The sequence below is a fragment of the Sinocyclocheilus anshuiensis genome, unplaced genomic scaffold (genome assembly GCF_001515605.1).
Source record: "Sinocyclocheilus anshuiensis isolate Anshui unplaced genomic scaffold, SAMN03320099.WGS_v1.1 scaffold58, whole genome shotgun sequence".
In the NCBI taxonomy this organism is placed as follows: domain Eukaryota; kingdom Metazoa; phylum Chordata; class Actinopteri; order Cypriniformes; family Cyprinidae; genus Sinocyclocheilus; species Sinocyclocheilus anshuiensis.
In genome coordinates this window covers 836,236-852,302 of record NW_015547688.1, presented here as the reverse complement: position 1 = coordinate 852,302, position 16,067 = coordinate 836,236, and the positions used below count along the sequence as shown (strand labels likewise).

At 36.0% G+C, this 16,067-nt stretch overlaps 1 protein-coding gene across 3 annotated transcripts in view; it reads right to left on the bottom strand.

Annotated features, from left to right (window-relative positions):
* LOC107703375 (3-phosphoinositide-dependent protein kinase 1-like) overlaps window positions 1-6,143 on the bottom strand; it is a 13,699-nt gene extending 7,556 nt beyond the window's left edge. Inside the window, exons 1-6 of one of the 3 annotated variants that reach the window (XM_016505981.1) lie at window positions 6,019-6,143; window positions 985-1,208; window positions 718-760; window positions 497-634; window positions 233-377; window positions 38-135 (exon numbers count right to left, since the gene is read on the bottom strand). In XM_016505981.1, the coding sequence (XP_016361467.1) occupies window positions 38-135; window positions 233-377; window positions 497-634; window positions 718-760; window positions 985-1,152 (592 nt within the window). In that variant the 5' untranslated portion in view covers window positions 1,153-1,208; window positions 6,019-6,143. The remainder of the gene's footprint in view (window positions 1-37; window positions 136-232; window positions 378-496; window positions 635-717; window positions 761-984; window positions 1,209-6,018) is intronic. The other 2 variants (XM_016505982.1, XM_016505980.1) reach the window with 2 other exon arrangements.
* Window positions 6,144-16,067: the final 9,924 nt, after the last annotated feature.

The following is a 16,067-nucleotide window of genomic DNA, read 5'->3' as shown; positions in this document are numbered from 1 at the left end:
GCATAACGAGAAATTCTATGAAATAACTGTTCATTACTTTGAGCGCTGTCCATCGACAACTGTTTTGCTGTCCCGAAATCTGTAATTTGAATGTGCATCTCTTCATTCAATAAAATGTTCTCTGGCTTAAGGTCCCTAAAAAAAAAAAAAAAATTTAAATAAATATATTGAAAAAATGCATTACGAATTTATTTCCATTCAAGTCATATTGTTAGTGAAAAGTGTAAATTACCTGTGAATAATTCCCATTGCGTGCAAATACTCGAGTGCACAAACTATCTCAGCAGTGTAGAATCTTGTGCAAGTCTCATCAAATGAGCCTATTTTGCGAATGTATCTAAGTAGTTCTCCATTCTTTGCATAACTGAGGGCGAAATCTGATGGATTAGAAGTTAAGAAAATTTTAACAAAGTACTAATGAGTTTAACAAACACACACTTGATTTCATTTCACAGTTTCACAGCTCAACACCACAGTTTTACTCTGAAAAGGATACATAATTTATGGGAATCTTGAAACGTGAAGAAGAGCTTTACGATAAAGGGGTGATCTATGCTTGACAATATGTCCTTCTCTCTGATCACATAGTGTGCTTTATTCTCTTTCCTGATGTGATTCTTCTCTAGAATCTTCACTGGAAAACATATTGACATTAGTTTAGTTTTTAATTGAATTTATTTACAATATAATATAATATAATATAATAATGCCCATTACTTGCATATTCCTTTCCTGTGGCCAGTTCCTTTGCAAGCACAACCTGCAATTCAAATGTGTACAGCTATTACAACAAATCAATGAAGTCATCGTAAAACTTTATTGTTATTAAACTACCAAAAATATCTGTCACTAAACTGGCTATTTGGGCCCCCCCCAAAAAAAATATAAATTTGTTTTAAAATTGTTAATTATTAAATAAATATTAAACATTTTATTGCAAAGTTTTCTGACATGCAGGCTACTAAAACAAAAAATTGTACCCACCGTTGAGAAGGAACCCTCTCCTAAAATTTTGCCAAAGCCGAAATCCTCCTTCTTGCGTGATTGTGGAGGCTTGATGGTAGACGTCTTTGGCTGAGCGCTTGCCTCACCCCCGCGGACCTCCATGCTGAGACAATGAGGAAGGCTGGAGTTGAGCTGAGTCCTTACCATTGATGAAAAGCACAGGGACACAACGCCACGCTAGGCTGGATGGGAGCAGCATCGTACTGAATGAGCAAAACACACACAGAGAGCAAACATGACACAGACTCAGACATGCGGCTGCATGTGCGATGAGGAACAAAACCACCTTGGAGGCAGTAACCAGCAGCTGATAAAGTACAGTAGAGCTTCCGCAGAGGGGAGGGCTGTGTTTGTTTTCACCCAGGATTACAAGTACTCGCATTCATTCACTCAGACCTGCCTTTGTTTATGCTGCAGAGAATGCAAAATATTTACCCTGATGAAGTTACAAAAACATAATTTTTGCGCCACGGTTTTGGTTAAGTGTAACCACACTTTTGATGCTGACCACATGTGCTGTACCTCAACGAAACTCACGAGGTGATCGTTTGAAGGTGCTCTTAGTTTTTTTTTTTTTTTTACTTATTAATACGTTTACACATAAATAGTTTTAAATCACTACAATCTTATCAGTAGCCTAATAAAACAAAAACCATTGCTTCTGGACAAAATACGAGTCCATAATCCATAATAACACTTCCTCAGTAAAAAAGTCCATCCCCTGTTGTCCTCTCACATAAAAATCCATCAATTTATTTTGTTTGGAACTGTTTTTGAAAAGGCTTTGCTTGTAAGCAGTGCTTGATCTGTGCATATTTCTCTCCTGATTCAGACGAGGTGACTTTTTTTTACTGGAGAAAGCAGTATTATGAATAGAGGACTCATGTTTTTTTACATTAAAAATGTTTTATTGATGGATTTGTTTCTTACAAACACACATCTTTTCATTTCACATGATGTTAATTGATGGACTGGAGTCGTGTGGATTACTTGTGGATTATTGTGATGTTTTTAGCAGCTGTTTGGACTCTCATTCTGACGGCACCCATTCACTGCAGAGGATCCATTGGTGAGCAAGTGATGTAATGATCCACTTCTCCAAATCTGTTTAGATGAAGAAACAAACTCATCAACATTTTGGATGGCCTGAGTTTGGGTGAGCCCATATTCAGCAAGTTTTCATTTTTGGGTGAATATTGGATGCTTACTTTAAATAGCATCCAAGCAAGTACAGTAGAGTTCTTTCTTGTAGGCAAATCTACATCTTTATTTATTTACTTGTAAACGCCATTTTATGTTTATATGGGGCAATGTCGCATTTAGATAAGACTATCAGTGTCTATCTTCACAAAGAGGAACCTGAGAGACAAGACTAATTATAATTCATCTATCCAGTTAGGAGCATGTTGTTTACTGGACTGCTAGACCACTGCTATATGTATGTATGTATCTTTTATACATAAAGGTATATCTGTTTCAACATGAGGCAGTTTAGCTTTAAGATAACACCCGAAGCCATGCAAATAAAGGAAGACCTGCTTCCCCAAAGCAGGCTGATCACTCTTCATTTGTTTACTATGAGAAATGTGGAGAGAGAGAAAAAAACATATTCTAAAAGGTTCTGTTATTAGTGTAAAACCCTGGTACTTTCCAGACACCTGCTACATAAGGCACTTCTCCAATACCACTTTGCCAAACACACTCAACCACAGAAACTAAAGAGGACTGTCCCTCTGCCTGTAACTGACAACATGGATGCTGCAGGAGCTTGACATACAGACAATAGTAGAAATCATGCCATATACACACAGTATTATGACACATTAAAAGGTAGAAGGAATTTAAACTGCCCGTAAACAGTACTAAAATAAGAAAATCTCAGACATGTGCAGCACCAGTCAAAAGTTTTTACACACCATCTAATTCTTTTTTAATACTATTTTTAATTTTTATTACTATTTTATTTGAATTTTTATATATTTATTTATTTATTCATTCATTCATTTCTGAATAATACTATTTCGAATAACATTTTTTAAGTCATCAATAGTATGAAAAAATGCATTATGCAGTGACAAAAAGAAGCATCCTGGGATGTTTTTTTGTCATTTTTGGTTCACCAGCCATTCCAAATCATCTTAATACTTAGAATTATACATATATTTTTTATTATTATTATTATTTATGTATTCAAATTAGCAAAATAGGTACTGTCAAATTATATCTCGAATACATAAAAGACATTTCCTCACATAAATCCATGCGTTGGTAAATCATAATTATGACATAATGTCATATTTACAACATAAAAAGTATAAATTATGAAATACTAAGCCATAATTATGAGAAGATTCAAAATGTACAATTATGAGATAAAACATATGTTACTTATCAATATGTAATAATTTCGGCTGTCATTAATGACTTAATTATCATAATTTTATAAATCTTGAATTTAACTTTTTATCTCATAATGACTTAGGCCTATCTCAGAATTTCTACTTTTTGACATAATTATGTTTTACCAAAACATTTTTTTATTATTATTTATAAAAAAAAAAAAAGATTTCCGTTAAAATATTGGGTTTCTGAAGAAATACACACATAGACATTATGTTTGTCAGAATATATTAAGATCATGAGAAACTCGACTGGTAGTGTGTGTATTAACAGGTAACATCACTTCCTTAATAGCACATTAATAATATAAATGGGAGTGGCATAAACACAATTGCTAAAAGAACAGTAACAATTACAAGCTGCAGAATAAGGCCTCCACCTCCTTCAGGATCAATGCCATCAAAATAGTGTACCACGCTGTAATCTGATCGCACAACGGACATCTTTCCTGGAAGTCACCTTTAAAACTAGATTAGGAAGTCAAGCTTTGATAAGAGTCAACAAATACAATACCCTGACATGACATCTTTAACAGCCAGCATTGGGTGACTTAAAAAGCAAATAGTGGCACTGTATGCATGAAAGAACACTATAGTAAAGGTTGACAGGCTGCCAAAACAAGCGTGAATGCAAACGAGTTAGTAAGCCTGGTCATAAAGTGCCTTCACAAGGAAAACACATTCATAAAGGTCTAGACAAAGTGCTTTTATGTTTTGAAAAACAAATCATAATCTTAATCAAACACAGCAAAAGACAGATATATGTAGACAATATCTAGCCTGTCTGCATATTGCTGTTACACATTTGTGAGACATCTCCGTAGATGCCAAATATGTCGAGACACACAAGCTGCAAATGTCAGATCGTGTCTTCGAGAGTGTAAACACTTGTTTAGCACACACACAGCCATGCACAATGACTCTGAGTAACTGTTTCATTCAGTGCATTTGTAGGTAAGAGATGCAGCATGAATTTCCTGCATGTGCTGTGGCTCATTATCAAATATGTGGTCACATAAACAACACCCTAACGCAGATGTCAAAACACAAGTTTCCTAGTACAGCTGCATTTGTCTAATTAACTTTAGTATTTATTAGCAGCAGGCTATTGATCTTGTGGAAGTATTTACAGGGTCTTTTCTTCTGGCCCCTAAATGTTAGTGAATTAAATTGTGATACTAAATAAGTAGTTTTAGAAATCATTGTGTGAATACTGCTGTGGTGTATTTTCCAATATATTTAAATCTTTTTTTTTTTTTACTGCCAAATAATCTGTAATACGTGAAAGTCCATTTCTGCCACATAAAGTCATAACATATAAAGTTGAAATTATGAGATACTAAGCCATAATTATGAGAAGATAAAAAGGCAAAATTACGAGATAAAAAGAATGAGGTTATGTGACATAATTTTGACTGCCGTGACTTAATATTGCATAATTTCAACTGTTTGTCATAATTTCAATGTTTTAATCTTATAATTATGACTTAGTTTCATTTCATTTGACTTGTTATAATTGATAGTTTACCAATGGAAGATTTTTTTTCTTATGTGGCAGGAACATGCTTCTATACTAAAAAGACACAAAATGCTTCTGAAAATTCTAGAAAATTTGATATCAATATTTACATGATATTTAAGATTTCATCCATTTCCATGACTCTTCCAGGTTTTCCATGACCATAAAGTGTAAAAGCGTAACATTTCGTTTTGTACATCTTGTTTTGTAATTTTGTGCAACAAATATCCTTAAAATAAAGTAAACTGTAAAATATAAAACACCCATGAAATGCTAACTTGTTTGACATTTTGATTTTAATCAGTCACATCCAAGAAAAAAAGAAAAAAAACATAATTTTCTTCAGTTCTGTAGCCTGTTTTGCTGTTTTATCCCAGTACAACTCCTCTGCTTTGAATCTGTATATGGGCTAATTTTTGGAAATAATCATGTCTGCCTAATGACAAGCAATATCTGTTTACATGTCTCTTCTGCTGTAAAGCAGCAGAAACAGTCAGAGTTGCCTTTTGCGTTGGAGCAGCTGGTGTACGGCTGTTGTTTGTCAAGTGAACATGTCTCTAGTGAGAGCGGTTTCATGAGGTGACTGTACAGACACCTTAAACAAATTAAACAAATCCAGCATTAACCGACTCTGCGCTGCTGCGTCACTTCCTCTGGCATGTTCTCGAGTGCTGCTGCTTGTTTTTAGCCTGTCAGCTGGCAAACTACATGTCAAAACAACCACAGTAACTGCAATTAAATTACACTGCATATAACTAAGGACATAACTACCTGCAATAACGATGAACTATGTTAAAGCACGGATTTATTTTATTTTTTTTATAACATAAAAATTAGGGAATGCTGAAAGAAACAAGCCCGTGCCCTTCGTCTTCCAAAACGCCTAAACGAACAAACAAATTGCTTGAATTATTTGAATTACATTTACAGAATAAAACTTACTCAAGCGAAACCCCTCCCAAAACACTAAGCTGCTTAGCTAGGAGAAGATAGCAAGTGGCTAATTTAGAGAGTGTGAGTAAAGATGCGACTCCAGGACATCCTCTCATTCAGTGTGACTGGAGTGGTATGTTGTGTTTTTCATCATATACTCACAGCTTGGCTCTTGGTCTTGGCCATGGACGGCTGCAGGCGGAAAATGTCTCAGTAATGTTGTCATTGCAGAGCTGTAGTGGATGGCCGCTGCAGCTCTGACGTCACACCACAACAAGCGCTCGCGCAGCGGAGGCTAGACAGCAGAGGGCGGCACAGCGCGGGCAACGAGGGAGACGCCGAAAGCAGAGTTACCAAATCCGCGTATTATACGCGACTTTATGCTTACTTTTTTGGAAAGTTGCGTGAAAAAAATCCCGGGTCGCGGTTGCAGTTTTTTGGGCTTATTTAAAAAAAATATGGTTGCTTGTTGCTTCGTTTCTTTATTTATGTTCGCCGTATTCTCCAGTGCATTGATTGACACGCTGTCTGCTCACATTTAACAGCCAACCACTGCAATAATATAAGTGCTGCAGAGTAATTTGCCAAATGTTTTTGTAATGTATTAATTATCACGGGCTGTAATAAAAAAAAAAAAACAAGTAGTCCTATACTGATACTAAGAGTAAATATGGTTCGAATAGCCTATATTTTATTCTGCTCACAGGTGATTGGAGATGAGTTTTGTTACCATTTTGTTGCAGTTTGCTGATTTCTGTAAAATAGCTTCTGTTTTTCAGATGAAAAGGTGATAAAAGAGTGTGTGTTTTTTTCAGATAAAAAAGAGTGGTTTCAGTTTAATAGGCCTATGTTTTAGGCTCGTTTATTGGTAATAAATAATTGATAATAAATAATATTGATGATAATAAATCGTCAAAAATGTTTCGGCTTGTTTTTGAAGCTGCGGTTGCTTATTTATCTTGCGAGAGTTGGCTACAGAGACTGAAAGATTGCATTTCGCTCTTCTGATCCATCTCTCTAGCTAGCTAGCCTATACTGTATTTCTCATGTGGATACTTTTCTTTTGCTGTTGAAGCTAATGTGATCGCAAACATGCATTTGCTATTCTCTCCCATGTACCTCTATAGAAGTTTACCTGCTCAAAGTTATAATTACTTCCAAATGTATTTATTTATTTCACTCGTCCATTTACCTCTATAGAAGTTTGCCCTCTTAAAATGTATTTATAGTTCCTTTCCTATTTATGTAGGCTATGTACAGGTATGTATGTATGTATGTATTTTTTACACTCTCCCATTTACCTGTATAGAAGTTTACCCTCTTAAAGTTTATTTATAGTTACTTTCATATTTATTTATGACATTTAGTGGTTGTCTGTCTGTTTGTTTGTTTGTTTGTTTGTCTACACTCTCCATATACAGTCATGTGAAAAAGTAAGAACACCCTATTGAATTCCATGGTTTTCTGTATCATAGTTAAAAAAAATAATAATCTGTTCCTTGGCAGATCTTAAATTTTGGAAACCAAACCCTTAGATAAACAACGACACAAGACATATTGCACTGTGTCATTATTTATTTACCAAAAATAATGCCAAAATGGAAAAGCCATATGTGACAAAGTTAGGACACCCTTATTGTTAGCATAGGAATTAAGAGGGTAAGTAGCAGTCAGGCACTGCTAATCAAATAGGCCTACCTTTGATTAACTGATCATCACCAAGAGTGAGCACCTCTATAAAAGCAGAAGTTTTGGCAGTTTGGTCTGGAGCCTTCAGGTTTGTGTTAACACGATGCCAATAAAGGAAAGACATCAGCAACGATCTTAGAGAAGCAATTGTTGTTGCCATCAATCTGGGAAGAGTAATACAGCCATTTGCAAACAAATTGAAGTTGATCATTCCACAGTGATGAAGATAATTCTCAAGTGGAAGACATTCAAACAGACCCCAATCCTAACAGGAGTGGACATCCCAGCAAAACACTTTCCATAACACCCGATGTACTTGCTACATTAATTTGTGTTCTGAAGACGAACAAAGCTTTTACGGGTTTGGAACGACATGGGGGTAAGTGATTAATGACAACATTTTTATTTTGGGGTGGAGTAACCCTTTAAAATCGCGTATTGCAGAACATAGAAGTAACGATTGAATGACCAAAAGAACCCTATTCATTTCCATGCTTTTAAACATAATTTGTCGACTCTTCGATATTTAGGTATTGAACAAGTAAAAATACTCAGTAGTGGTGGTGACATCAATAATATTTTACTACAGAGGGAAGCGTTTTATATTTACAGCGGTCTTGGTCTGCTTGTTTGGTGCGCACCAGGGTTCGGATGGAAGCATTCTTACTCAAACGAACAGAGCAATCGCACCAGGGTTCGTTTTAATCGAACCAAACATGACAAGTGTGAACACACCCTTAAATACTCTCTTTCCAAAAGGATTACATTTAGGATTTGATTTGAAACCTTTTTTTGTGATATGCTACTATGTATACATTGGTTATTGTGCTGTTTTTTTTTTTCTGTTCATTGGGTGATTAGATCATTAGGTTGATGAATTATTTTAGGTGTGATAGATCATGTTGATAATAAATTGTAGCCTACTCTTCTGATTCAATTGTTGTTTTGCCTGACGAAGACCTTAGGGTCGAAACGTTGTGATTGTATTCAATTTTTGAGAGCAGTAGTGGCAGTGTGCTGATTTTTGTTTATTGACTGTGAAGGGTTTCATATGATCGAGCACCTGCCCAAAGTTTTTGGATGTGCACACATTACACTCTCTTCTATGTTTGGATGGCTTGCCAGAAGAAAGCCTCTTCTATCTAAAAAACATACAAATCTTAAAAACATCTTAAAGAATTGTGTATAATAACCCATACAAACACAACTCATTATATACACTACACACTTTAAAAGAGGCATACATGTAGATGTTTGTGAAAGATGTTTTCTCTGTTTTGGAGGGATGCTCATTTTTAAACCATACCCTATTTATTGCATCAAAACTTGTTAATATTTTACTATAAGTGGATAATTTTATCAGTTGTTTATTATTCATGCAACAATCCATATTACTGTTATAATTTTTATTAATAGCCGTTGCTATATAGCTGATAACTTTGTCTAGTGCTCTTATGAATGTTTATAGCATGATTTGTGAAAAATTTAACTACTATACTGAAAGAAATAGCATAGGCTAGTGTTTGCATATTTCATTTCATTCTGCAACCTACCTACTTGTTCTACTGTAGATCTGTGCACTAGTGTTAAATGCTACTGTTTTTGACAGCGTTGATAACGTTTCTGACAGATAATATGAAGTTGTTTTGTTTTTTTGTTTTTTTGCACGTTTCCCTTACCGAATGTTGTATCCATGGGCCTTTTTGATACTGTCAGTTTAAGTGCCAGCGATGCAATTGCCAGATATTGCTATTAAAACAAACAAAAACCAAAAAATAAAAAAAAAATTCTCACAGCTCTCGCTCGTTCACTCCGCCAGCGTCTCGCAGCGAACTTTGTATACCACAGACGCTAAACATTCTTGCAAACTGTCCACCCACCGGCAGAAACATAAATCGTGTTGGTCCATCAGTCTGATAAACAGAGAAGCATGATTCATCACTTCACAGAACACATACTTGGTAATGTGAGGCTTGCGTAGTTGCTCGGCTATAGAAACTCATTCCATGAAGCTCCCGCCTCACACTTTTTGTGCTGATATTAATGCCAGTGTTTGTTTGTAACTCTTCATCTGTGGAACCAGCAGTGTGTGTGAGTGCTGGCGACTTTTACCCTCCATGCATCTCAGCTCTTGCTGACCCCACTCTGTGACTTTGCCTTGTGGCCGAGTTGCTGCTTTCTAAACGCTTTAGCTTTCCAATAATACCACTTACAGTTGTTGACCTCGGAATATCTAGGGGATGAAAGCCCCCTAGCAGGGATGAAATTTCACAAACTGACTTATTGCAAAGGTGGCATCCTATCACAGCACGACACTTAAATTCACTGAGCTTTTCAGAATGACCCATTTTCCAAATGCCTGTAAATGCAAACTACAGTCATACTTCAAAAGTGAATAAATGATCAGCATTACACTCTTAAAAAAGTGCTTTACAATGCCATCAAAAAAACTTTTTGTCTAAATGGTTCCATTAAGAACCTTTAACATCTGAAGAACCTTTCTGTTTCACAAAAGGTTATTTGTAGCGAAAGAAGGTTCTTCAGATTGTAAAAAGGTTTAAAAAAAAAGGTTATTTTCCTCTTTGTGGAACCAAAAATGGTTATTCTATGGCATCGCTGTGAAGAAACTTTTAAGCACCTTTATTTTTGAGAGTGTGTCAATTCAAAATGTCTACATATCTACAGAAATCCGTGGTGTAATATCTTCCTGCATTTAATCGTTGGAGGTGCAATAGCAGAATATGATAAACAATTACCTGGCAGCAGGAATGGACATAAGCAGAATTAAAAGTCCAACCATTGCAAACATTCCAATGGCAATCTTGCTGACTTGACTGGGCTCATCTTGTACAAAAATCAGAGACTTAAAGAATCAACAGAGAAAACATGGATGGATCAACTTTGATTTTACGTTAACAGATATATTAGAAATGAGAGTGTAAATATAAAGCAGTAGCTACCACCGTATTCACCTCTGAATGCTGTTTTCCATTTCACAGCGCTGCTCCAGTCGCTCCACGTTCCATTGTAGTCCTTTGTTTTATCTACCTTACTCTTCACCATCACAGTGTACATAGTGTCCAGATCAAGCTTCATTTCCTCAATCTGAAACCTTTCTTTGTCTGGTTGAACACTGATCTCCTTAAAACAATAATGTCAATGTTAAGCCATTCATAGAACACATTTATTTTACATTTACATTTAGTCATTTAGCAGACACTTTTATCCAATTTTCAAAACATAAATACATAGATAGATGGTGTCACATATGTTTCTTTGTTGTGGGTGAAACAGAGGATGTTCACAGAGAACATGCCCTATGAATGGCGGACATTCATAATTGAATCATCACTATAACCAGTCTTACACTTGTGTGATCTCCATCTTTGTAGTACGTGAATTCGTATATGATGGGTAGAGCTTGTATGATTTTCATATCCACTCTTCCAAAAGAAATGATACGTCCAATTTGCATATTGTAACGTCAGATTAAATGGGGTTTTTGGTTTAACTTAGAAAAGAGAGAAGCTTCATGTATGTGAAATATAAACTGTGTAAATCACTTTTTTCTTTGATTACATACAAATACTCACTATTTTTTACTGGCTCAAAAGAAGCATCCAACAGAGATGAATTCCCAGTTCCATTTTCCAAATAATGAAGTGTCATAGAATATTCATCAAAACTTCTGAAGCCTAATTCTACTGTGAAATTGCAGATGTGATCTTCATGTACTCTTTGAAGTTGGCAGCTATAATTCCTGTGTGTGAAAATCCATGTTTGGGGAGATCTTGCAGTGCACACTTTCATTCGCATAAAAAAAAACATAAAAATAGTGAATGAATTACTAAAGAATGAATTACTAATTTTAATGAATAACTGGAGCATGCTTACTGGTTACTGATGATCGAATGAGCCTCCAGCCAGTATGATATGTTTCTAGCGGATGTGATTGGTAGTTTTAAAGAGCAGCTGATGGTATGCCAGTAATCTGTCACACAGATGTGCCCTTTTGTCAGAGATGAAACAGGGAAATGGTCATGCGTTTTTGGAAATCCATTGTGACTGAAACTGCAGATTTAAGAAACATGCTTTACCCTGTGAAGCGGCTTTAACCTGCACTGAAAAAGCCAAGAAAATGCAGAAAATCCCAGTGGGGCTCATTGTTCTTGTACAAAACTGTAAGAACACGCTCTTCCAGACTTCAACTTGGCCAGAACTCACACAACTCCGCACATGCAACTGACAAGATATGAAATGTTCAGCATAAATGTAACAATTTATTCATTTAGAAGACATTAAAGGTGACTTAGCCTACAAATGAGGAATACAAAAACGATTCATCTTAAACCTTCCATATAAAACCCCCTCAGGTTCCATTCATTTAAACTCTGAATTTACATTTTGAACATTTAGTGAGAATAAACAGTAAAAGTCAAAACACCCAAGATGCTTAAAAATCAAGTATGTATGTACGCTCAAATTTGAAAGAAGACACGTCAACTCACCAAATGTATTCTGAAGCATTAGAGAAATATTACATAATAGAGTGAAAGCTGCAGTCTGAGGCAGTGAGGGCATCAAGACGGCTTTATATACAGAGAAGTTCCTGTTTATGTAGGAGGTCAACCTCAAATTATATCGAAAAATCTCTCGTTAGTGAAGATGGCATCTCAAGGTTCTCACTTCACCAAACTTCATGAATGGAATTACACACTAAACTCTCACAATAAATTACCTTTTGCAGGTAAACACATTCGCTTAGGAGATTTTAATCCGTTTAATGTAACTGTAGCAAGGAGAAAGTTTTCTCACACTATGCACAGAAGAGTTCGCATACATTATATCAAAGGGAGAATCTGAATGCATTTTGAATAGGCCTAAACATAATTCTGTTATTTTTTATTATACTAAATTATACTAATAATACATCTGTTCCATTTTCAGTCAGAAACATCTTGATGTGACTTTCCCCACGTCTGACTGATTCTATGACTGCAGCTGACATTTAGCGCAGTGATTTAAGAGATTAAAAGTTACAAATGTGAACTTTTATTTGTGGCTTTCTACTGTATGTCACAGTGTCTTTTTCATCTTTCACTTTTAGCTGTTGCAGAAAACGTTTTAAAAGTGCTCCTGCGTACAGTTTGAAAAATCAGGCCACAAATGTTGGAATACAAGTTGATGTTTCTTATATACGCAAAAGTTGCTTGTTAATACTTACTTGGCTGAATAGCTTTTAAACAAAATAGTTGTACAGTAATAAGGCTAAAGGCCCGTTCATACCAAGGACGATAACTATAAAAATAACGATAAATATATCCTAGTTCTAAAAATCGTTAATCAATGTTAAATAATAGCAGAGTCCACAGCTGTAACGATAAAGTATATCGTTGGAATCACTTTCAGAACTATTTTTTTCCCAGCTGATCAACGATAAAAACATTGACAGCCAATCAGAATCCATCCTGCTGTAACAAGCTCGAGAATTTAAAGCGGCAGACAAGCGTGCGCTTAGAATAAACAGACGATATCGTTCACTGACTGGTATGGACGCTAATATCATTATCGTTCTTGGTGTGAACGGGCCTTAAAAAGTAAATGTAAGTTTGCTTTCAAACCCTCCAAACCCTCTAGCTGCAAATAAAATCTGTAATCACCTCCAACCATCAAAGTGTCTACTTCCTTAGTAATAAATAATCATATCATTAAAATAAAGTGCATGAATAATTTCATGAAAATCTGAGCATTAATGGAAAAATGAAAACGTTAAAAAGCACTTGACAAAAAAAATCCCCAAAACAAAATAAAAAAACAAAAAATGGTAGGCTATATTCTCTCTGCTGCGCTAATGATTTGTAAAAATGATCTGATATGTAGAAATACCCGTAGTATTATCAGGTGGCTGGCATTTTGTAGATCTGTCTGAAACATGCCTTATCTTGCTCAGAGCAAACTCTGATAACTGCAACATTGTGTGCAATGACAGAAGAACTGCAAGCTCAAAAAAGTCGTCACGAAATGCATAATTCTCAGTCTTACCTCATTAGATAATCAGTACCTAAACACTGGTCGCACCTCACATCCCATACTTTTGCTACATGCTGAATAAATGTACCGGTACTTCAACTGCTGCTGGGAAAGTACAGAGCTGCAGCTGAGTATGCAGTAAGATGGTATGCCAGTATTTAGACATAACACCACATCATAAAATCACCACAGACCCCAGTCATGTATTGTTTGTGTTAGCGTGTAGCTAAATATGTTACACATGCTGAATAAATGTACCGGTACTTCAACTGCTGCTGGGAAAGTACAGAGCTGCAGCTGAGTATGCAGTAAGATGGTATGCCAGTATTGAGACATAACACCACATCATAAAATCACCACAGACCCCAGTCATGTATTGTTTGTGTTAGCATGTAGCTAAATATGTTACTTATCTTAGGTTCCAAATATGTTTACACAATCTGTAAATACTCTGAATATTAGTTGATCAGTATGGGTTTTCAGTGACCGAATCTTGAACTTTAACTTATCAAAAAATATGCACAGATTAATCTTTTTTTGAACAGGTCACCTGACATAGTAAAAACCCCTGCACTTTTGGCATGTCTTTTTCAATGGACTATGATTTGGCATGCACTAATTCTACCCTTGCATACTAAATGCAGAGGTTGTGTGGTTAATTTGGCAAAATTGTAAATGCATAATAATTCAAAATGCTTTCCATCATTCACACCAAGAATGCTAACTATATTAGCATCCACACCAACGCACAATAAAGTTCTGCTTATTATAGAAGCATGCTGTAGTTCTGTCAACTATTATTGTTCATCAGATGGAAAATATCATCCTGAAAGTGGAATCGTACCTCTATATTGTTATAGTTGTGGTGTGAATTCGCTTAAATTTAGAATGATTTTTAGAACTTTGCAGTTATCATTTTTGGTGTGAACGGGCCTTAAAGGACACTAATTAAGGAATCCTGCCTCAGAGTAAAAATTAATTATTTAGAAATCAACTACGACTTAATTGGTTGCGATTTTAAGCTATAAAGTCACAATTATCTTTTTATGCATTGGTTTTAAATCGGAGATGTTATTTCTTGTAATTGTGACTTTATTTCTTGTGACCTCTTATCTCAGTTGTAATACATCTGCAAATGTAATTAGGGCCTATATATTTTTTATCTTAAACTTTCTCACCATTACTACATAGTTTTTGGGTTTTTTTTCTTCCTTTTACTTTGTCAAAAATGAACTTGCGTTTTAAAATGTAGTAGGATTTCAAAAGTAGGATTTGAAGAGAGCAATTCATGGGATTCTGAAGTTCTTGTGAAAAAGTCACATTAAGATAGTGTTACAATATTTTACTGAAATATAAAAATAGAGTATGACAGAAAAAGTACAACCCAGTCCATTAGAGTGACAAATAATTATTATTAGTAGCACAACCTCTGACTACAGAACTTAATCAGGTTAGACACCATATTGAATTTAACATGGATTAAAACAAGGCTGTAAAGGACAGGCTTACAGACTTTACAACGTCACACACTGTATAAAGGTCATAGGTCAGGTCTTTTTCACAATTCACAGCTGTTTTATAAAATTTGTCAACTAAATTTTTTTTCGTCAGCTGAACAATTGGTATATTGTCAAAGCACTACAATCCTTTGAACGCACTGTACTTCATTCTCTCACAGCCTCTTTTCCAATCCTGTCATATTAAATATGGCGCTACCTTGACTAAAGTCTATAGACCTAAAGGAATGATAGTATGCAAATTGAGATGCAGCCACACATACTGTCCTGCAGTTTTAATGTAGACCAATGTCCTGTGATCACACAGCTGATGTCTAAGGAGTCCATTTATGCCACAAATACAGTTCAGTGTAATAAAAAACAGCTCACAAACACATTGTGAGCAAGTTAGGTCCAACCAGTGAAGTCTTCAAACAATTTGTAGATGCTTTCACTTTCTATTGTCTATTATTCAGCTGTGATTTAGTTTGTTGTAGCAATAGAAACTCCCATGAACAGCTACTTTCCATTGCTGTGGTGGGCATCAACTTGAACTGATGTAAAAGCCACCCACTGTTTGACATAATTTGAATGGGAGCGTCCCACGCCATCCAGCGATGAAGTTTCGATCTGCTCGTTCCCATCAAACGCAGAGGGGCTGGAACAGTCTGACTCCAGAAAGCCACTGTCTATGGTGTCCAAATCCAAACCCATTTGTGGGTAGCCGTCATCGGACTGCTCATTAGAACTGTAAGAGTCCAGCGAGACCTGCTCGATGTTCTCCAGGTCGTGCTCCTGTAGATGCCAGTCATCAAAGTCTGAACCCTGTAAACTCCTCCTGCCGTCTGGTACAAGAGGCTGCCTGGCATCCATCTCGGCCGCTCTCTGACTGGCGTCTTTGCCGTTGAGGAAGTCCTCTAGGCTGCGTCTGTGGCTGTCACCGGACCAGTCGGCCATGACGCCCTCCTGACCGGATACTGTAACGGTGTCCATCGA